Here is a 17,492-nt window from a genome sequence, read left to right as displayed (position 1 = left end):
TCGATAACTTCCGGAAGGACGTTTAACGCCAAGTCCACCCAAATCCCACACACATTCCAAATTACAATACTGGGAGACCAGGTAGACATTTTTATAGGTTAAATTTCAGTCGCAAAAACCGTGATTTTTATTACATTTATAAACTGTTATAAGATCAACTGACTGCTTTTAACAATGTAGGCCACTGATTAACCTGCACTTAACAAAAAGGTAAAAAGTTAATAAAAATCAAAATGTAGAGGTGTATTATTGTCTGTGTTGAAAAAATATTTACTTGAAGAGTACTTGATACTATGGAGATTATCCGGACAATGCCGTTTTGGACAAACGAAAAAAAAAATATTTTAGTTTCAGTGAGCGAGATCCAATCTTTGCCGTTCTGATGACACAAAAATTGTTCAGATTTTGGTTTTAAATTAAAAAAATCATTAAAACTCAAAGTTCAACATTTGATGACTAAGTGTAATTCTCCTTTTGTATAGGAAAAAGGATAATTTTCATCAAAATTTGAAAAATTTGAAGTATGTTACGTAGGCTAACTTTTTATTTTAAATGACACTAAAAATTCATTTAATGGAAATTTTTAGCTGTTATAGAAAAACGGGGAGAATATGTGGTCGTAGAAAGGTATTTAATAATAATTGAAAAGAACAGTACAAAAATCCTAGGCCTGATAATCAACAGTATGGTACATCGCCTTGAGTTTGTGTAAATACCTACACTACTAATAATAATGCATCTATTGTGTGACATATCATCATTGCCCTTTTCAAACATCAAAGTCAGTCACAGACAGCAACACTGTCATATCTAGGTTGTTTAGTGCAGTGACTTTGTCATGATTTGGTGTCGACTATGATTCAGAGTGACAAGCAATGGCAAATATGAATATAAGGAATTTGTCCTCAAAATGAAAAGATGAAGATATGACCCTACACCTGTTACTAACTTTGTTTATAGCAATTATTATTTAAAATATAAATATTGTTAGCTATGTTTCTCTTTAATTACCGTTATAACAATCCAATGTCGTGGTTTAGTAAAGTAATGTCATGGTTAGGTTCTTGTTCGTCATGGTTTTGTGCTGTGATTCTTATCGTTATAAACGAGGTAAAGGAAGAAGTCATGAACATGAACAAATATCATACAAATATTAACATAACGTTGTTGGGTATATATGACCATAATGATAATCATATTAAATGTGATTTCTTATAAAACCGAGATCCAATGGTATGTATTTTGCTGTGAGAAATGTTTCAGTTATATACTAGTGAGTGTCATATAATCGTTGGGCTAGGTTAATTTGTAATATTTAAAAACAAAACAATCGGATAAAGCAAATCTATACTTTTTGTTGGAAAGCTCAAAAGAAATAATACCTTCCATTGAAATCATTCCGGGATCACAATAGTCAAACTCCATAGGAACGCATGATTTTAAGTGCAAACAGATGACCAGCCTTTCAACATTGAATCTTGTCGATGAATAGACAATTTTCATTCACAATTGTGTCCAAAACTGACATACAGAGAAAATGCCGATAATCATGCAATGTTCAATGTCTGTTATTATCTTTAGTTTCAACAAATGCCAGTTCAAAATACGTTTCATCTGTAACAATATGGATAGCTATCAATTAAAGTTTATATTCATAAAAGAGAAGGAGTGGAGTTTACTCCAGTGACACAGCATCCCAATTACACAAAAAGGGCGTATAGAGTGCTCACCAAGAATGTTTCAAGTTCGATTTCTATGCTATACTGGTGTTGATTTCTACAACGATAGTTTCGGTGTTGAAAGTTTAAATCATATAATCATATCAATTTATTTTTATTTCATTAGTTTGTAAAAAAATAATTGGAACAATCGTCTGGGAGAATTGATCAGATTAACCATGACCCAATGCACCAAATAATAACAAATAACTAAACCACTCTTTTCAGGGATTGGTAGCATGTTTTGTTTTAAAACAAACGAATTAGAGCAGTTTAGTTTAAAAGTTAGCCTCAAGCTTACATATATATATGAAACAGTCTTGATTGTCTCGCTGTAGCTCACGTGCCTCAAGTGCGGGGGTCATGGGCTCGATCTCAAGTCGGGTAAAACTAAAGACTATAACATTGCTATGTGTTGCTTCTCTACTGAGTACTCAACATACGGAGAAAGGACAAAAAACTGGTCTATAAGAAGTTGGAATGCGTCCGAGTTGGATGAAATGACCATGCAGACTGCGAAGTAGCACTAAATATAGCATCCAGCTCAGCGTGTCAGTCTAATATAAAGCATTCGTATTCATATAAAATTAGCATGTTCTCTTTCTGGTTTGCAAGTACTATTTGCTTTTGCGCTATTTAATCCCCTATTTCGATTAAAAATATATATATTTGAATTTTATCAATGAATCAAGTGTATTAAGTGCTAATGTACAAAAACGTGGGCATCCATACTTTGATAATAGTGGATTGTCATTTCTATTTTTCAACTAAAAAAATCTAGCAAATATATAATTCTGAAACTACAAGTATATATATTTAGCTCTTCCAACATTGATATAATCAGTGAAAACAATCATCCTTGTTCTTGCAACTGCGAACATTCTTGGTTTATGCCGGTTGTTACAGGTTAAAGTCATTTGCGCTATCCTTCTACTCAAGTTAATTCAAATCCTTGTCAAGAAGAGAGACAATTGATAAGTTATTGAAATCATTGATTTAGCTGATGAATGTATATAACATTAAACGATCTCCAAGCAAAAAAAAAAATCTACTTTTGCCTGGACTTAAAAGCAATCACTCTCTCCTAAAAGGGTTCGAGTTTTACCTACTGAAAAAGCTGCCACTATCTAGATAATATTCATCTTCTAACCTCTACAACCAACAGATTGTTATGCTGACGAGGACTAACTTTATCCCTCTTACTGCAGATTTATTACTAAATTTCATGAAACACATTTCAAGGCAAGTTCAAAAAGAAACACAACTTAATAGAAAGTGTTACATGAGAATGCATTGAGTGTGTAGGTAAAGATAATATATTTGGTTATCTTGCTTGCTAGCTGAACTGTGAAGTCATTATTAGGTTAGGTAAACAAACCTCCTTTTAGAGTAAACTAGTTTGACAGATAACCAATCTATGTCTGTAGGACTGGACTACTTCGAAAGGAGGGTAGTATAACTATCCTAATACTGACTTCAAGGTTCAGTTAACAAGCATGGTAACCAAAGATTATACCTTTATCTACACACTCAATGCATTCTGCTGTAACAGTCCCACCAGTTATTTCAATGATATAATCAAGAACAATCTATATTTTTTTTTAAATGTAAGAGTTATATATCAAATTTACTGTACTCTCACTAAATAAAACATTTATACAAAATTAGCCAAATTCTGCAAAATTGCCAAATAGTATATATCTTTTAGAAAAACCTGGATTATATGTTAAACACTCTTAAATTTGAAAACAATTTTGCAGAAAATTAGAGTGGTTAAACCATAAAAAAATATCTATTCTTGACAATGGTGGTCAACTTAGATGCAGGACAAATCCATCTACACAATTGTGAAAGGGGAATATCCAATGATCATCTATGTCAATTTGCCTAGTGGTTTCAGAGAATATAAAAATGTCAAACCTAAGTGTCCTAAATGTATGATAAACTAAAATGTATGTAGCATAGTGGAAGCTATTTTGAATTTATTTTATGAGCACCTTACACAAAAATATTGTTTCAATTGTCATATCATTCCTGAGTTTTTGTATATCCTTCTGGGTCCTGTTTAACTATCTTTGTGATGGATGCCATTTTTAGATTTTTAATCTGTACCAAAACACCATAATCTGACATCAGACACAACAATAAACAGAGTTGTTTGTATGTAATGGTAATAGGGTCTTATGTGAGCTATTTACTGAGATGGCACACATCTTTGAATTCCAACAAACATTAAATTACAAATTGGTAGAGAACCATCATATGGCAGTTCAGATTATTGCTATGCATTCAATCTGTCCAATCATTTCTAAACACAAGATGTTTGTATTTTTCCCTATTGAGTCCTGTGTAAACTATGAACTGCAATTGTAGCCATTTCAGATTTTCTAAACCACACCAACGTTACAAACTAAATAATGACCATCTGCCATCATAGTCATTTAGGCATAACATCAATTCTATTTGTCAAATGGGGTTTTGCAGAAGGTTTTTTGTATGTATTATCCAAAAGGTCCAATGTTAAATTTGTCACACAGTTGCATCATTCTGGTTGAGGACCACATCTCTGCAAAGTAAAAGTTCATTTGGTTTTGTTGTTTTTGACAAGAAGTTGAAATTTCACCCAATTAGAACACTTTATTAGGCCTGCCAGCCATGTTGAAGATTCGAGCTGTACAAAATTCTGTAAAAACATTGCTGCCTTGTGTTTGTTTCAATTTGGTTAAGTCACTTCAGAGCAGAGTAAAATGTAAAAAAAATAATACATAGTACTGGGTTTCATTGTACTTGGTTTTTTTTATCAATTAGATTAGCATATTTAAAAGATTGTTGTCATTCATAGTTTGTGATTAAATTATCCTCAGAACTTTTAATCTTGGACAATTAAAAACTAGACATATTGAACAGACACCTATATATTCTATGAAGGTCTGGATGGGGGTAATTCATTTCTGCATTTCTATGTTTAGGGCTGGGTTTTTTTCTATGTAAATCATCCATAACATAAATGTTATTGTAATTCTTTCTAAGATATATAAATACTAAAACAAAATTCAACATGAAAATTCTTTTAATTTTGTAATGATATGCTATGCATTTATTACAAAAAGATATACAATGAGAACACATTGTGTAGGGAAAAACCTCGGTTTGGTTAAAAAAGGGACATATAAACTGGATGTCCTAAGCAGAGATCACATATTAATACCATATTAATACCATAAATATTTGTTACATTCAACAACAAAAATCCATAAAGGTAAACAAAAGTCGTTGAAAGTCTACTGGTACACATACAAATTCCTTAGAGTTGATAAGGGAAGGTCTATAACTTACATTAGTTGTAAAGGAGGAAATTGCTTATCCATGTTTCAGTTTTATTTGAAAGCTCCAAAAATCATTCATACAGTAAATAACATAAGAGCTTCATATACTATAAGATGATGACCCTTCTATGAAACCAATTTCCCAATTTTACTTTGTTAATAAGAATAGTAAAATAACAGACATATGTACAGATAGTGGCCACTACCATTACATATCAACCATAAAACACAAGTCCCCATCACACTTTATAGCACCATTAAACATTCAACGTCACAAAAAAGGACAGGAATTCAATATGTCATTTTCAGATATGAAAATAACCAACAGTTGTACTTCTTTAAATATAACTTTAAAGTAATTGCGCTGTTATATAAATATGACCATATATGTGGATATGCTTCAGCATGTGATGGCAGAAATACAGTGATAAATTGTATTGTCTGACTTCATGTATGGTCCAACTTTATGGGTATTACAAACCTTCTTGGTTGAATCAAAGGACGAAGTCATTAATACAGTAGTAAAATCTACATAATGAGATCATTATTTATTTATGTTCATCTTGAATTGAGAATGACATATATACCAACATGTTTTTCCTGTTATGAAACACCTTAAATACATGAAAAGAAATTCAATTAGTTTTTGCAAATGGTAATTTTAAATTTGCACCATTATGATGACATATAATTATCTGAGTGAAATTTACATGATAGAAACAGAAAAAAAATACACAATTTAAAACATCCAGCACTTGATACATAGGGAAGAAAACGTTAAAAGAAAGAACAGCCATTGAATACATATCATGGTCAACGTTGTATTTCATAGAAAACAAATGTTAAAATTTTAAAAACAATAATTTAAATTTTTCACAATATACATTAAATTTTATCAGTAAAATATATACTCTATTTCCCAAAGATTCTTACTATTCACAATGAAACTCAATAACCATTTAAAAACAGATATATACAGTTCCAGTAGCAAAAATACAGGTTCTAATAGATACCCAAATTACAAGTTTCAATCCTCATACAATTAGCTTATTTGTATAAATGTCAGGGGGAGGTTGCAAGAGTTGGAACACCCCCCTTTTATCCTGGGTTTATAAATCTTCTAACTTTTTAAAATGACTAGATTTGCCTCTGAATGTCTTCTTTTTTATTCACCTGAACAAACAGTTTGAACTATTATGTATAGTAATAACATCTCATCGTGTTACCTATTTACTTGCAAGTTGTCAATCTACTTGATTGTGATGAAAGAGCTATTTAAATAAAAGAAGAATGTATCTGATGACACTAGTTTCTCCACTCAAGTTTGCTTATAATATGCAAAAATACTTTTGGGATGGACAGAAGGACAAACAGAGAGACAGGAGAAAGGACAGAAAGAAGGTCAAGGGAATCACTTAATGACCCGATTGCCTAATGACAGGAGCTTAAAAACATAGGTTGAGATGATGAATTATTTGGATTGAAATATTTGCTATTTCAGATATTCAATATCATTTTCAAGTGATCATTCATTCCTCTTTTGATCTGTAGATATGCACCCTTGTTTTGGTGATTAAATTGGAATGTCTGCTGATTTCCGTTAATTGACAAGAATGACTGTTAGGGTATAATAATAATTTATAACTTGCAAGAAAATGGATCAACATATGAGTAGTATTTGCCATAAAATTCAATCAATTCATATTCCCTCTGCTATTAATAAAGCTGAAATAACAAATCTTCATCCAAATCACCGTCATCTTCTTCACTTGTACCGGCTACTGAAAATTCTATATCACTGGCATCATCGTCATCATCATCGTCGTTGTCATCGCCATCGTCATCATCATTATCATCATCATTGTCATCATCGATTTCATCACCTAGACACAAAAGTTACAAACAATTAAACACATTTCTTCATAAACACTGTTGCATTTCTCAAGTCAGAAAGGAACTTTGACATATGGAAAAATCTAACTTATAAGTATTCATTTGTTAAAAAGTGAAATATATGTTTATAATTCTGAAGATGACCTCAACTAAAATACATTGTGCTTCATTCTGTATATTTGTGTGTAGATTTAAAGTCATGTTAACAGTGTAATTTTTAAAATATGCTTATGCACGAATCGACAGAAATAAAAAACTTATTTCATATTCTTGAATTTAAACAAAAGAACAGCTTGTTAAAAGTCTCTACTAGTTTCTCAATATTCCTAAAATGTATATCTGTATATGAAATAAATGGTTTTCTCTTATGATTTCCTTTGTTATGGCCATTACACCTAGGTGGCAGAGTGGTCTAAGTAGTTACTTAAACACTAAAGTTGGGAGTTTTGAACCCCGCTTGTGTGGGTGCACTCGACTCCTATTTTAATTGACTAGGATTAGCCTAAATGCGTTACTTAAAAGTGGCGTTAAAACACCAAAAATGAATCAATTATTATATATAATGTTTTTCTCTCTCAAATCTTACCATCATTCTCATCAAATGAATCTAATTCATCATCATCTAAATTCCCTCCATCATCGTCATCATCATCATTATCCATTTCTTCTTCTTCTTCGGCCTGCTGTAAAATAAAGAAAGGATATTGTCAAGTAAGGCTTCGTTATACAAAGTTATAAATTGAAACTTTTTACCAAGGAGTATAAATTTAAATATATTAAGTTCTAGTACATATTGCTTTCCTATTGTAAATAAATGATTGATTTGGAACCCTAGTTTTAGATGATTATAAAATAAAATCATTTACAAGAAAAGATTTGCAAAAATGCAACATTGTATTTTGATATTGTTGAATAAGAAATTTATTTTCTAAACTTTATAAAACAATTATAGCTATATTTGAATTTTAAAAAAGGGAATTAATCCATACCTGATCATCTTCAGAATCCTTTAGTTTTCCTATCTCATACAACTTACAAACAAATTCATCCATGGAAGTTTCACCAAACTGCTGATTTTGCTAAAATTAAAAATACTTGAAATTACAATTTAAAATATATTCTTGAGTCTTAGTTATAGTCATAATAACAATACTTTTTTTGATTTACTTTTTAATGAAACTAGCATTATCAAGCACAAATTACTGTACAAGTTCTCTTTTTTCATACATAAATTATGCCATTAGTTTTCTCTTTTGAATTGTTTTACATTTGTCATTTCAGGGCCTTTTATAGATGACTATGCGGTCAGGCTTTGCTCATTGTTGAAAGCCATACAGTGACCTATAGTTGTAAATGTCTGTGTCATTTGGTCTCTTGTTGAGAGTTGTCTCATTGGCAATCATACCACATCTTCTTTTTTATATTTGCCTTTAGTGACAACTGACCCCCTATCTGTCAGGCAATATTTTATGCATCCAATTTTAATTCATGAATGGATACCCAATATCCTATCCCTTTTATTATCTGAAAGTTATAATGTGAGGCATTCCACTTACCTCAACCATAGCTATACAAGAATCTTTGTTCTCTGTACATATGTCACAAATACTTTGAGCTTTTGTTTCAAATGTAGCTACAAAATAATTTCCAATATGTAGAAATTCAATGTGTAATGAATCATAGCCTATTTTTACATTTACATTTAAAATTAAGATCTTCCCCTTACGACATAAGCCTTTGAAAGTTTCAGGCTTGTGGGTTGTTTTCTTGAATATGAACTTAAGCTTTAGCATGGCAATTCACTGTATGAGCTATTACAGGAACATCATTTTGTCCAATTCAGTTTACACTTAGGGACGACATCAAAAGTTCAATGAAGGATAAAAAACTTAATTCACATAGTTTTTTCACTGACCCCCCTAGCCCCCTTTTAACTTAATTTAGGAAAAATTGATTGACCCATATGTATATGTAAAAATCAATGTCGCATAACCAAATCTTGCAGCAGTTCAACCCCCCACCCCCAAACTATTTGAATTAAGTTTTTTATCTTACATTGATCTTTTGATGTCGTCCCTTATAGTAAATGGATTATTTTTAGTGGAGTTCCAATGTTGCCATTGATATGGCTAAACCGGTTCAATGTATATTTTATTCTCATGGTTTACTTGTCACTTACTCAGATCTTCCAACAGATAAAACCTATAGGTTGCATTTCTGTAAATATTGACAATGCAATTTCCCATAGGAACTCATTTTACGGCTAAAACTGTACCACTTTTACTATGAAGTTTTGAAAAAAATCTTATCCTAGAATTGAAAGTTCATTTGCAACACAATGTTTTTCAAAGGTCAAAATATAGGGCTGTGCGGCATGTTTTCAACATTTATATGCCCTGAACTTCTCAGAGTTTAAACTTACACTAATTTTCTTAACTACCCCTACCTCGAATGAAAGGTTACCACATATTTCAATGTAAACAATATGCACGTGTTTATTTACTGGTAACATTCCCAAGTTCTGTCTCTGCAATATGGACCACAGAGAGCATAACTGGGAACCAGTGTGTAAACAAAATTAATTTTCTATGAATATTCAATTTCTCCCCAAAAGAGGCATGTTTTCAGAAACAGCTGTATTTACAAAGTGCAACCTATACAAGTGGATAATTTATCATAATCTCCAAATCTTAGTCAAAATTTCACTTTATACATTATTTGACATAGATATATATTTATTCATTTCACATTCTCCTAAAGATAATGAATAAATTACTCCTTGTTTTCAAAATTCCAATAGGGATTACTCATATGCAATTATGAAATTTATAATCAAATGGTTTGAATTATCATGGGTAAGGAATTTTACTCACTTATTGAACTGTAATTTGTAGAGTCAAACGTCCTGAGAGTTGAGCTGTAAGGACTTTTACTGTTCTCATACATATCATTCTCCTCATCAATGTGAATGGCTGTAAAATAAACAAGAAACTAAAATCTATTTAAACTTCATTGTATACATACTTCTCATAAACTACATAAATGTTCTTTTGTTCTTTTTGTTTCTTCTCATATATGCATATCAATTCATTTATCTTTCAAAATATTTCTACACCTGAATTCTCTTAATATTTTTTCATTTTATTAGCATGTCTGCAATTGCAAGCTAAATGTTGAACTAAAACCTTGTTTTCCACCAGAAAATAGATTATTGATATATGGAAGGACTTTAAACAAAATATTCTATCTTTTGTATTTGACTTACGGTAAGCTGTTCGAGTCAAGCAGAAAAAGATTGTAGCTCCGCAGTTGCGTGCACATTGATTCGGCTTGCAAAAAAGAAATGACTCGGCAAAATAAAAATTTATAAATTGAATGTTAAAGGAAACACCTATGTTGTCACTTTTTTAATTGATGAAATATCATTAAATAACAACATTTGGTTTCAAAATAAAATAAAATTTGGAGCTTATGACAAAATCAGAAGGTAACTTGTATCTTTTACAAGATTTGAATTTGTAATACTCAGACTTAAGATATGTAGTTTTGGAGCAAATTTTACAATTTACCGTGAGTTCATCAGTTTGGAATGAGATGTACCAATGGGCATTAGAATTATCAGATCCCCTTCGATATCGTTGAAAATATGCCGAGGCGATGTGTTTAACAGACTACCGGAAGCAATCACCCGGCCACCACGCCAAAAAAGTATTGGAAAGTCTCATTATTTTTTGCATTCATAGACCATATGATAAAGGAACTGAAGAGTGGAGTCACGTCAAGTGATCAGAAAATAGCTTCTGTGCACTGTATCTGCTTCATCTTGTAGGAAAATTTAATATCACAAACGAACAAATCTCAATATTGTCTGAGACATACGAAACTGACCTGGCATGTAATTTTCATGAAAGGGTCAATCCCGAAATTTCAAGCTGAAAACACTTGATCCCAGAGTCCCGATAAAGGTCATATTCCCCCTTCACGTATGTAATTGAAAACAAATGTACGATCAACAATGAACAAACAACATTTACATAACATTACTGCATATTCATCGGGATTTCAGTGTGAATGTTGACAAAGTAAAAGAGAAGTTTGTTTCTGCCCAGACCCGAAGAGCAGATTTTTTACAATTTTGAGTAAATTCTGTATCACAAATATGTGTTGTTTTATGTATTACTATTTCAGAAGATTTATTAGTAGTTTTGCATTCATAAATTTTTATCTACATATAGCTCCTCTTTTAACCGTCCTATGACCGAAAACCGAAAAAAAATCATTTTTCTGCATAATAGGGTCCCAAAAATTAGCAGTAGTTGCTTCCACGTCGTTTCTTTCAAGCTACGCCCCAGTCTGATCTAGTGTTTGAGAGTCTGTTTTATCCATTTTAGCAGTAACCTACCATATATGATATCCCCAGCATTGCTGAATTTAATTTGGCACTGATCTAGAGCTGGTGCTGTGTGTAACAGATGAAATGTTCTAATATCCCACTGATGATCTGTTAAGGTTGTTTACTGAAAACTTCATCTTATACCATTACTATAAGTTACATATATGAACATTGGTATCCATATTATAAATATAATCACAAAAAAGAAAATGCTTATTTGGCATTTAAAATGAAGAGTATGAATATCATATAAAATTTTCATTTAAGGGCATACGATACAGTTTTGCACCTGTATTTACAAGTTCAGGAAAATTTGCATATAGGCTATTTTTTACCTGATTAAATCAAATATGTAATAAAAAATATACCTTCATGTGCTACTTTTTGAGTAAAATGAGGTCGAAATTTTGTATATTTGCTGAAAATTCAGATTTGTGTACATATTTTCTTTTTCGAAAGAAAGACATAACTTTTTTTTAAAACACAAATGTTTTTTTGTTAAATAATCGGAAATTTCTGTATTTTATAAGTATATTTAAAAATTATGCAATTTTTATTCAGAAATAACTCATATTTATCAAATTTTCATGAATAAGGGAAAGAACGTCTTTTTTTGGCTGCATGTTTATCAAAATTAAAAAAATTGCGCTATTTACAGTTTTATAAAATTTGGGTCACATTAATCTCCTTGCAAAATGAAACAAATTGACGTTTTAAAAAATAGGGGTCCATGCACTCGTTTTCAAATTAATTCAATTTGAATGATAAAAATCAGTCGAAAAATGCATCTTTTCCCGATATGTCATAGTTTGACGTCGCGAAAATAACATTTTATGTTAGCAACGTCATTACCTCCCCTGTAACTGTATTGTATGCTCTTAAGAAGTTATGTAGCTGGTCTTTGAGTGAACCCTACATTTCAGTAATTTCAGTTCGATAGATTTACTCATGAATATGTTCCATGCCACTGATCATTGAACTGACTTTGTTGAGCAATGCAACTGGAAAGAGCATCAATTCACTTCAGATGAGTGATAGTGCTAACTGCAAAGAACTACTCTATTACACAAATACAATGATTAAAGGATACAATTTCTGAGTTAATGATGATTTCCAATCCCATTGGATGAAAACTTCCACTTATATGAGGATTGAACTTGTCAAATTTGTGTATCGATTTGCCACTTCTTACATCCCATAATACACCATCATTTAATACAAGGTCATCTGAAGGGTGAAATGTTGCCCTGTTGTCTCGGTAACTATTTACTTTATCTGCATCATATAGTTCTACTATTGTATCACCCGTTGGAACATCTATTATCTATAAATGAAAAATATGTTGATAGACTTTAGCACATAAAACTGTTATTTCACATTTCTATGTTAAATTTTAAATAACAATGGAATCTTATGAGCAACTGCTCACTTATGATACACCTGCCCGCTTAAAGTATAAGGTAAACAGGAAGCTGTTCAGTGATGAATAAGAAAACACAACACACAGCATAGCTGACTCATATAAACCCTGAAACCAAATATCAGAAATCCTTGTTCTGTAGTTCCCGAGAAAGATGCAATGAAAAATATTCATGGGATGGATGGACAGGCAAAGGTAAAACATTGTACCACAACTATTTTAAAGCAGGGGTATAAAAAGTTGGTGCTTTTAATAAAATAAATATTGTAAGAACTTACATAAGATTTTTCTCCTTCTGTGGTGAGTATCTTGTCTTCAACCAATTTACTGAATTCTGCATGATGACCATTTAAAGCATACCTAAACAGAAATTAAGACCATGCTCATGTGCAACACAACTTAAAACTGCCTGATTAAATGCACATTACATTAAATAACAATGAATGTTACTAGAAATTCATTTACTTGATTAATAATTTCTTTTTAATTTTTAGGCACAATTCAAATTACAGAATTTCCATATCATGGTCCTGGAAAATTATTTAGTTTCAAAATATCTTTAGAACACTAATCTGATCTGTCTTTACTTGGACATAGAGCTTTAATATCTTATGAATAAACTTTTAGTTCTATCATAGGAACACCATTATACCTTTCTGTGAGTGATGTTCCATCACCTATAGACCATAAGGAGGAGGCTGAGCTGATATCTGTCCAGGACATGGCAAATGAGGTTAATAATAAATTTCCATCCTGAAATTGTAAGTTTCATTGCTAAAAATACATTTCTACATTTTCTGTTCACAGCATTATACAGCAAAACTCATGCAAATATATCTTATACAAACAAACAGATCAAATAAGAAATTTATGTCCACTGACAGAATACCTTAACTTATCTGAGTTTGGCTTAGTGATTATGTTTATATGTCTAAAAACCTATGTATTATTTGTTTTCTGTTTAGTGTTGTTAATATTGAATTTCAGGTTAGGTGAATATACCTTTGTTTTGAACACCTTGTAAACTCTGATAGAAATAAGAAGTAATCTAGATAAACATCAAATTAATTAAATAATTTTATCCAATCTTAATTGTTATAATTTTAACTTATATTGACATGCTTACCTTGGAAGGTTGTAAATTTGTTACTGTGTTGGAATGACATTGATTTGAGGCTACTTCCTGTTAAAAAAAAGAGATAAAGAAAAATATAAGTAAGCTCACACAAATGGCAATTAATAGCCTCATCATTTTCTTACATTTATTTAAAAAAAATGTTAACTGGAATAAATCTTGTATTACTTAAAAAAGTCTTTCTGTTTACCAACTTGATGAGCTAATTTGGTGTACTGAGTTTCAAATTGATGTGACAGTGACTTTATGGTATTTAAAACTTCATGAAACAAAACCTGCATTGGATGCAAAACATACAAGGAGACCAGAAATCCATTTCTTAAATGTGCATACTATCAGATAATTTTATCAATGTGTGGTGAAGTCTTCAAACAAATTTATTCAGTTTATGTATTATTACAATAAGACATAATATACTGTCCTAAGTCAGGAACCTGTTGTTCATGGTTTTCATTTGTTGATGTGGTTCATAAGCATTTCTCATTTTCAATTCAGATTAGACCATTGTTTTTTAAGTTTGAATGGTTCAATATTAGTCATTTTTGAAGCCCTTTATAGCTTGCTGTTCGGTTTGAGCCAAGGCCTCATGTTGAAGGCTGTACTTGAACCTATAATGGTTTACTTTTTACAAATCTTCTTTAGAAACAAGAAACCTTGATACTTACATCCCCTGTATATACATTGAGACATTTGACATCACCTGAGTGTGTACCTAGAAGTAAATACTGCTGATCTACCTGAAAATATAAAACATAGGTGTGTAAAACATTGTTTCAGATTTAATTGTTATACAGTCGATTCCACTTAATTGCATACCGCTTAATAGCATTATTCGGTTAATTGCATAGTTTTCTCCTGCACAAAACCATTTCCCATTCATCTAATGTTAAATTGTCCAGCTATATGCATAGCTCTACAAGTGGCCTTTCGGTTTATTGCATAGACAAGAGGCTGTCACAACGACAGCAAACCGGATTTATTAGCATTTATTTGTGTCCTGGCAATATCACAAGAACCATTACTGATGATTGGTGAAAGTGAAAATCGTCAATATCAAATTTGACCTCTATTTTGTCATCAGTATCAACATTTTAAAATTTGAAAAGCTTAGATTGAATAGTTTGTGAGTAAATGCAACAACGTGAATGGAAACATCATTTTACGATCTTTCAAGAACCATAACTCCTGAACGGTAAAAGTCAAAATCGTCATTATTGAACTTGACCTCTCTTTTGTCATCAGTAACAACATATTAGAATTTGAAAAGCTTTGGTTGAATGGTTCATGAGAAAATGCACGGACTCGACTGAAAACACCATTTTTCAATCTTTCAAGAACCATAACTCCTGAACGGTAAAAGTCAAAATCGTCATTATTGAACTTGACCTCCATTTAGTCATCAGTAACAACATATTAAAATTTGGAAAGCTTTGGTAGAACAGTTCATGCGTAAATGCACAGACACGACTGGAAACACCATTTTACAATCTTTAAAGAACCATAACTACTGAACCGTAAAAGTCAAAATCATCATTATTGAACTTGACCTCTATTTTGTCATCAGTAACAACATATTAGAATTTGAAAAGCTTTGGTTGAATGGTTCATGAGAAAATGCACGGACACGACTGGAAACACCATTTTTCAATCTTTCAAGAACCATAACTCCTGAACAGTAAAAGTCAAAATAGCCATTTTTGAACTTGACCTTCATTTTGTCATTAGTAACAACATATTTAAATTTGGGAGGATTTGGTAGAACAGTTCATGCGTAAATGCACGGACACGACTGGAAACTCCATTTTTCTATCATTCAAGAACCATAACTCCTGAACGATAAAAGTCAAAATCGCCATTATTGAACTTGACCTTCATTTAGTTGTCAGTAACAACATATTAAAATTTTAAAAGCTTTGGTCGAACGGTTCATGAGTTAATGCACTGACAACATTTGATTGCCGCCCAGCCGCCCGCCCAGCCGCCAGCCGTACATCCCCAAATCAATAACCGACATTTTTGTCCCAAAAATCCGGTTAAAAATAAACAGAAAATCCATTTCAATTGTAGATCAATTTTTGAGACTGACTTAACTATCATATTTTAAACATACACCATATTACATAAAATGATAACAAACTTGTATTAAACTGTTAAAAAAAGCAACTTATCTATTCATTGTCCCTTATTTTCCTGCCTTTTCCCAGGGTTATTTAGGATTAATCACATGATAATTAAGGAGGAGTGCCACTTATAAATACTTACTGAGAATGCACAAGAAGAGAAACCATTTTCATCAGCATCTTTGTATGTTCTGACAGGACGAAATCTGAAAGCAGTGTCATAAGAAAGTGAGAACAGGAAATTATTTCCTTTACTTTATTTCAATAAATGATATATAAAATATAATCTTTAACCAGTTTATCCTTGAGAAGAGATAAAGTATCGAAATGTAGCACACGTTTTAATATGAATGAGTTACCATACATTAAAAGCAAAGTTTTAACTTTGAACTTATGAAAAGATATTATGAACCCTAAAAGATTACCCCCTTTGATGGGAAATGAACATCTTTTACATCTTACAAGAAACTGGAAATGACTAGTTATGTACTATACCTGCTGTAAATAAATTTTCTGTTTGCACATGCCCCATCAAGTCCTCCATGTGGTGGTAAAATCTATAGTATACAAAAGTTAAGACTGTTATTCTTTGAGATGAACAAGATTGCTAAGAATTGAAAGACACCTGCTGCTGTTTTAATGTAAAATCTAATTGTGTATTCAATAATAAAAGTATGGTCAAAGTCTGACAAAAATTGTTAATTCAAAATGACATAATAATATTGGGATTAAATATCCACCCAATAACAATTTGCATCTTGAGTTAAATTCAACCTAATTTTTTAAATGCTTTTGATCCCCTTTCTTTATTTATATGTATCAAACTTACAGCTCTACTTGCTAATCTAGATGTTATGTTTATAGATGCAAATTTACTTCCTCTTGGCTCTGGACATCTGTGTGGACTATAAAAAACAAATAAAACCATAGATAAAACATTGTTGCCTATGAAATCAAATAAAAGAATAACTGTTGACCTTTGACAATTCCCCTAAAAAGAACATCTTACAACTAAATATTCAATAATTGATGTCTATGAAATCAAATTAGAAAATTGCTCATCATTGGAGACCTTCAACAATTCCCTTTCCCCCTAAAAAGAACATCCTACAGCTCAAGATTGCATGTTGATCATGATTTCCAGATATCTTTTTGGTTGCTGGGTTTTTTTTCAGAAGGGTTGGGATTTTCTGTATTTAAATGACAAATAGGCAAAAGGGAGGGGGTTATATGGACCATATGTTGTTTGTTGCTCTGTCTCTTTATTTGTGGGTCTGTTTTCTTCAGGAAAGTTGGGCGTTGATGGTTGATGTGGTACAATGCTGTGCTGTATTTTGGTGATTCCTAATACAGTCAAACCTGATTAAGAGACCACCTTTATTCTATAAGCAACCAGATGCTCCGCAGGGCGTAGCTTTATACGACAGCAGAGGTTGAACCCTGAACGGTTGGGGCAAGTATGGACACAACATTCAAGCTGGATTCCG

General features: G+C 31.6%; 1 protein-coding gene across 2 annotated transcripts in view; it reads right to left on the bottom strand.

The window, feature by feature from the left end:
* Positions 1 to 4,770: 4,770 nt before the first annotated feature.
* Positions 4,771 to 17,492, bottom strand: part of LOC134688133 (DDB1- and CUL4-associated factor 1-like) — a 46,698-nt gene continuing 33,976 nt past the window's right edge. For both annotated transcript variants that reach the window (XM_063548608.1, XM_063548612.1), the window contains exons 24-37: positions 16,835 to 16,910; positions 16,501 to 16,562; positions 16,148 to 16,211; positions 14,551 to 14,622; positions 13,877 to 13,933; positions 13,403 to 13,503; positions 13,029 to 13,110; positions 12,421 to 12,654; positions 11,340 to 11,430; positions 9,811 to 9,909; positions 8,494 to 8,570; positions 7,927 to 8,016; positions 7,524 to 7,620; positions 4,771 to 6,927 (exon numbers count right to left, since the gene is read on the bottom strand). In XM_063548608.1, the coding sequence (XP_063404678.1) occupies positions 6,761 to 6,927; positions 7,524 to 7,620; positions 7,927 to 8,016; positions 8,494 to 8,570; positions 9,811 to 9,909; positions 11,340 to 11,430; positions 12,421 to 12,654; positions 13,029 to 13,110; positions 13,403 to 13,503; positions 13,877 to 13,933; positions 14,551 to 14,622; positions 16,148 to 16,211; positions 16,501 to 16,562; positions 16,835 to 16,910 (1,369 nt within the window). In that variant the 3' untranslated portion in view covers positions 4,771 to 6,760. The remainder of the gene's footprint in view (positions 6,928 to 7,523; positions 7,621 to 7,926; positions 8,017 to 8,493; positions 8,571 to 9,810; positions 9,910 to 11,339; positions 11,431 to 12,420; positions 12,655 to 13,028; positions 13,111 to 13,402; positions 13,504 to 13,876; positions 13,934 to 14,550; positions 14,623 to 16,147; positions 16,212 to 16,500; positions 16,563 to 16,834; positions 16,911 to 17,492) is intronic.

Source organism: Mytilus trossulus, chromosome 1, assembly GCF_036588685.1.
Source record: "Mytilus trossulus isolate FHL-02 chromosome 1, PNRI_Mtr1.1.1.hap1, whole genome shotgun sequence".
NCBI lineage: Eukaryota > Metazoa > Mollusca > Bivalvia > Mytilida > Mytilidae > Mytilus > Mytilus trossulus.
This window is presented reverse-complemented; position numbering and strand designations above follow the sequence as displayed.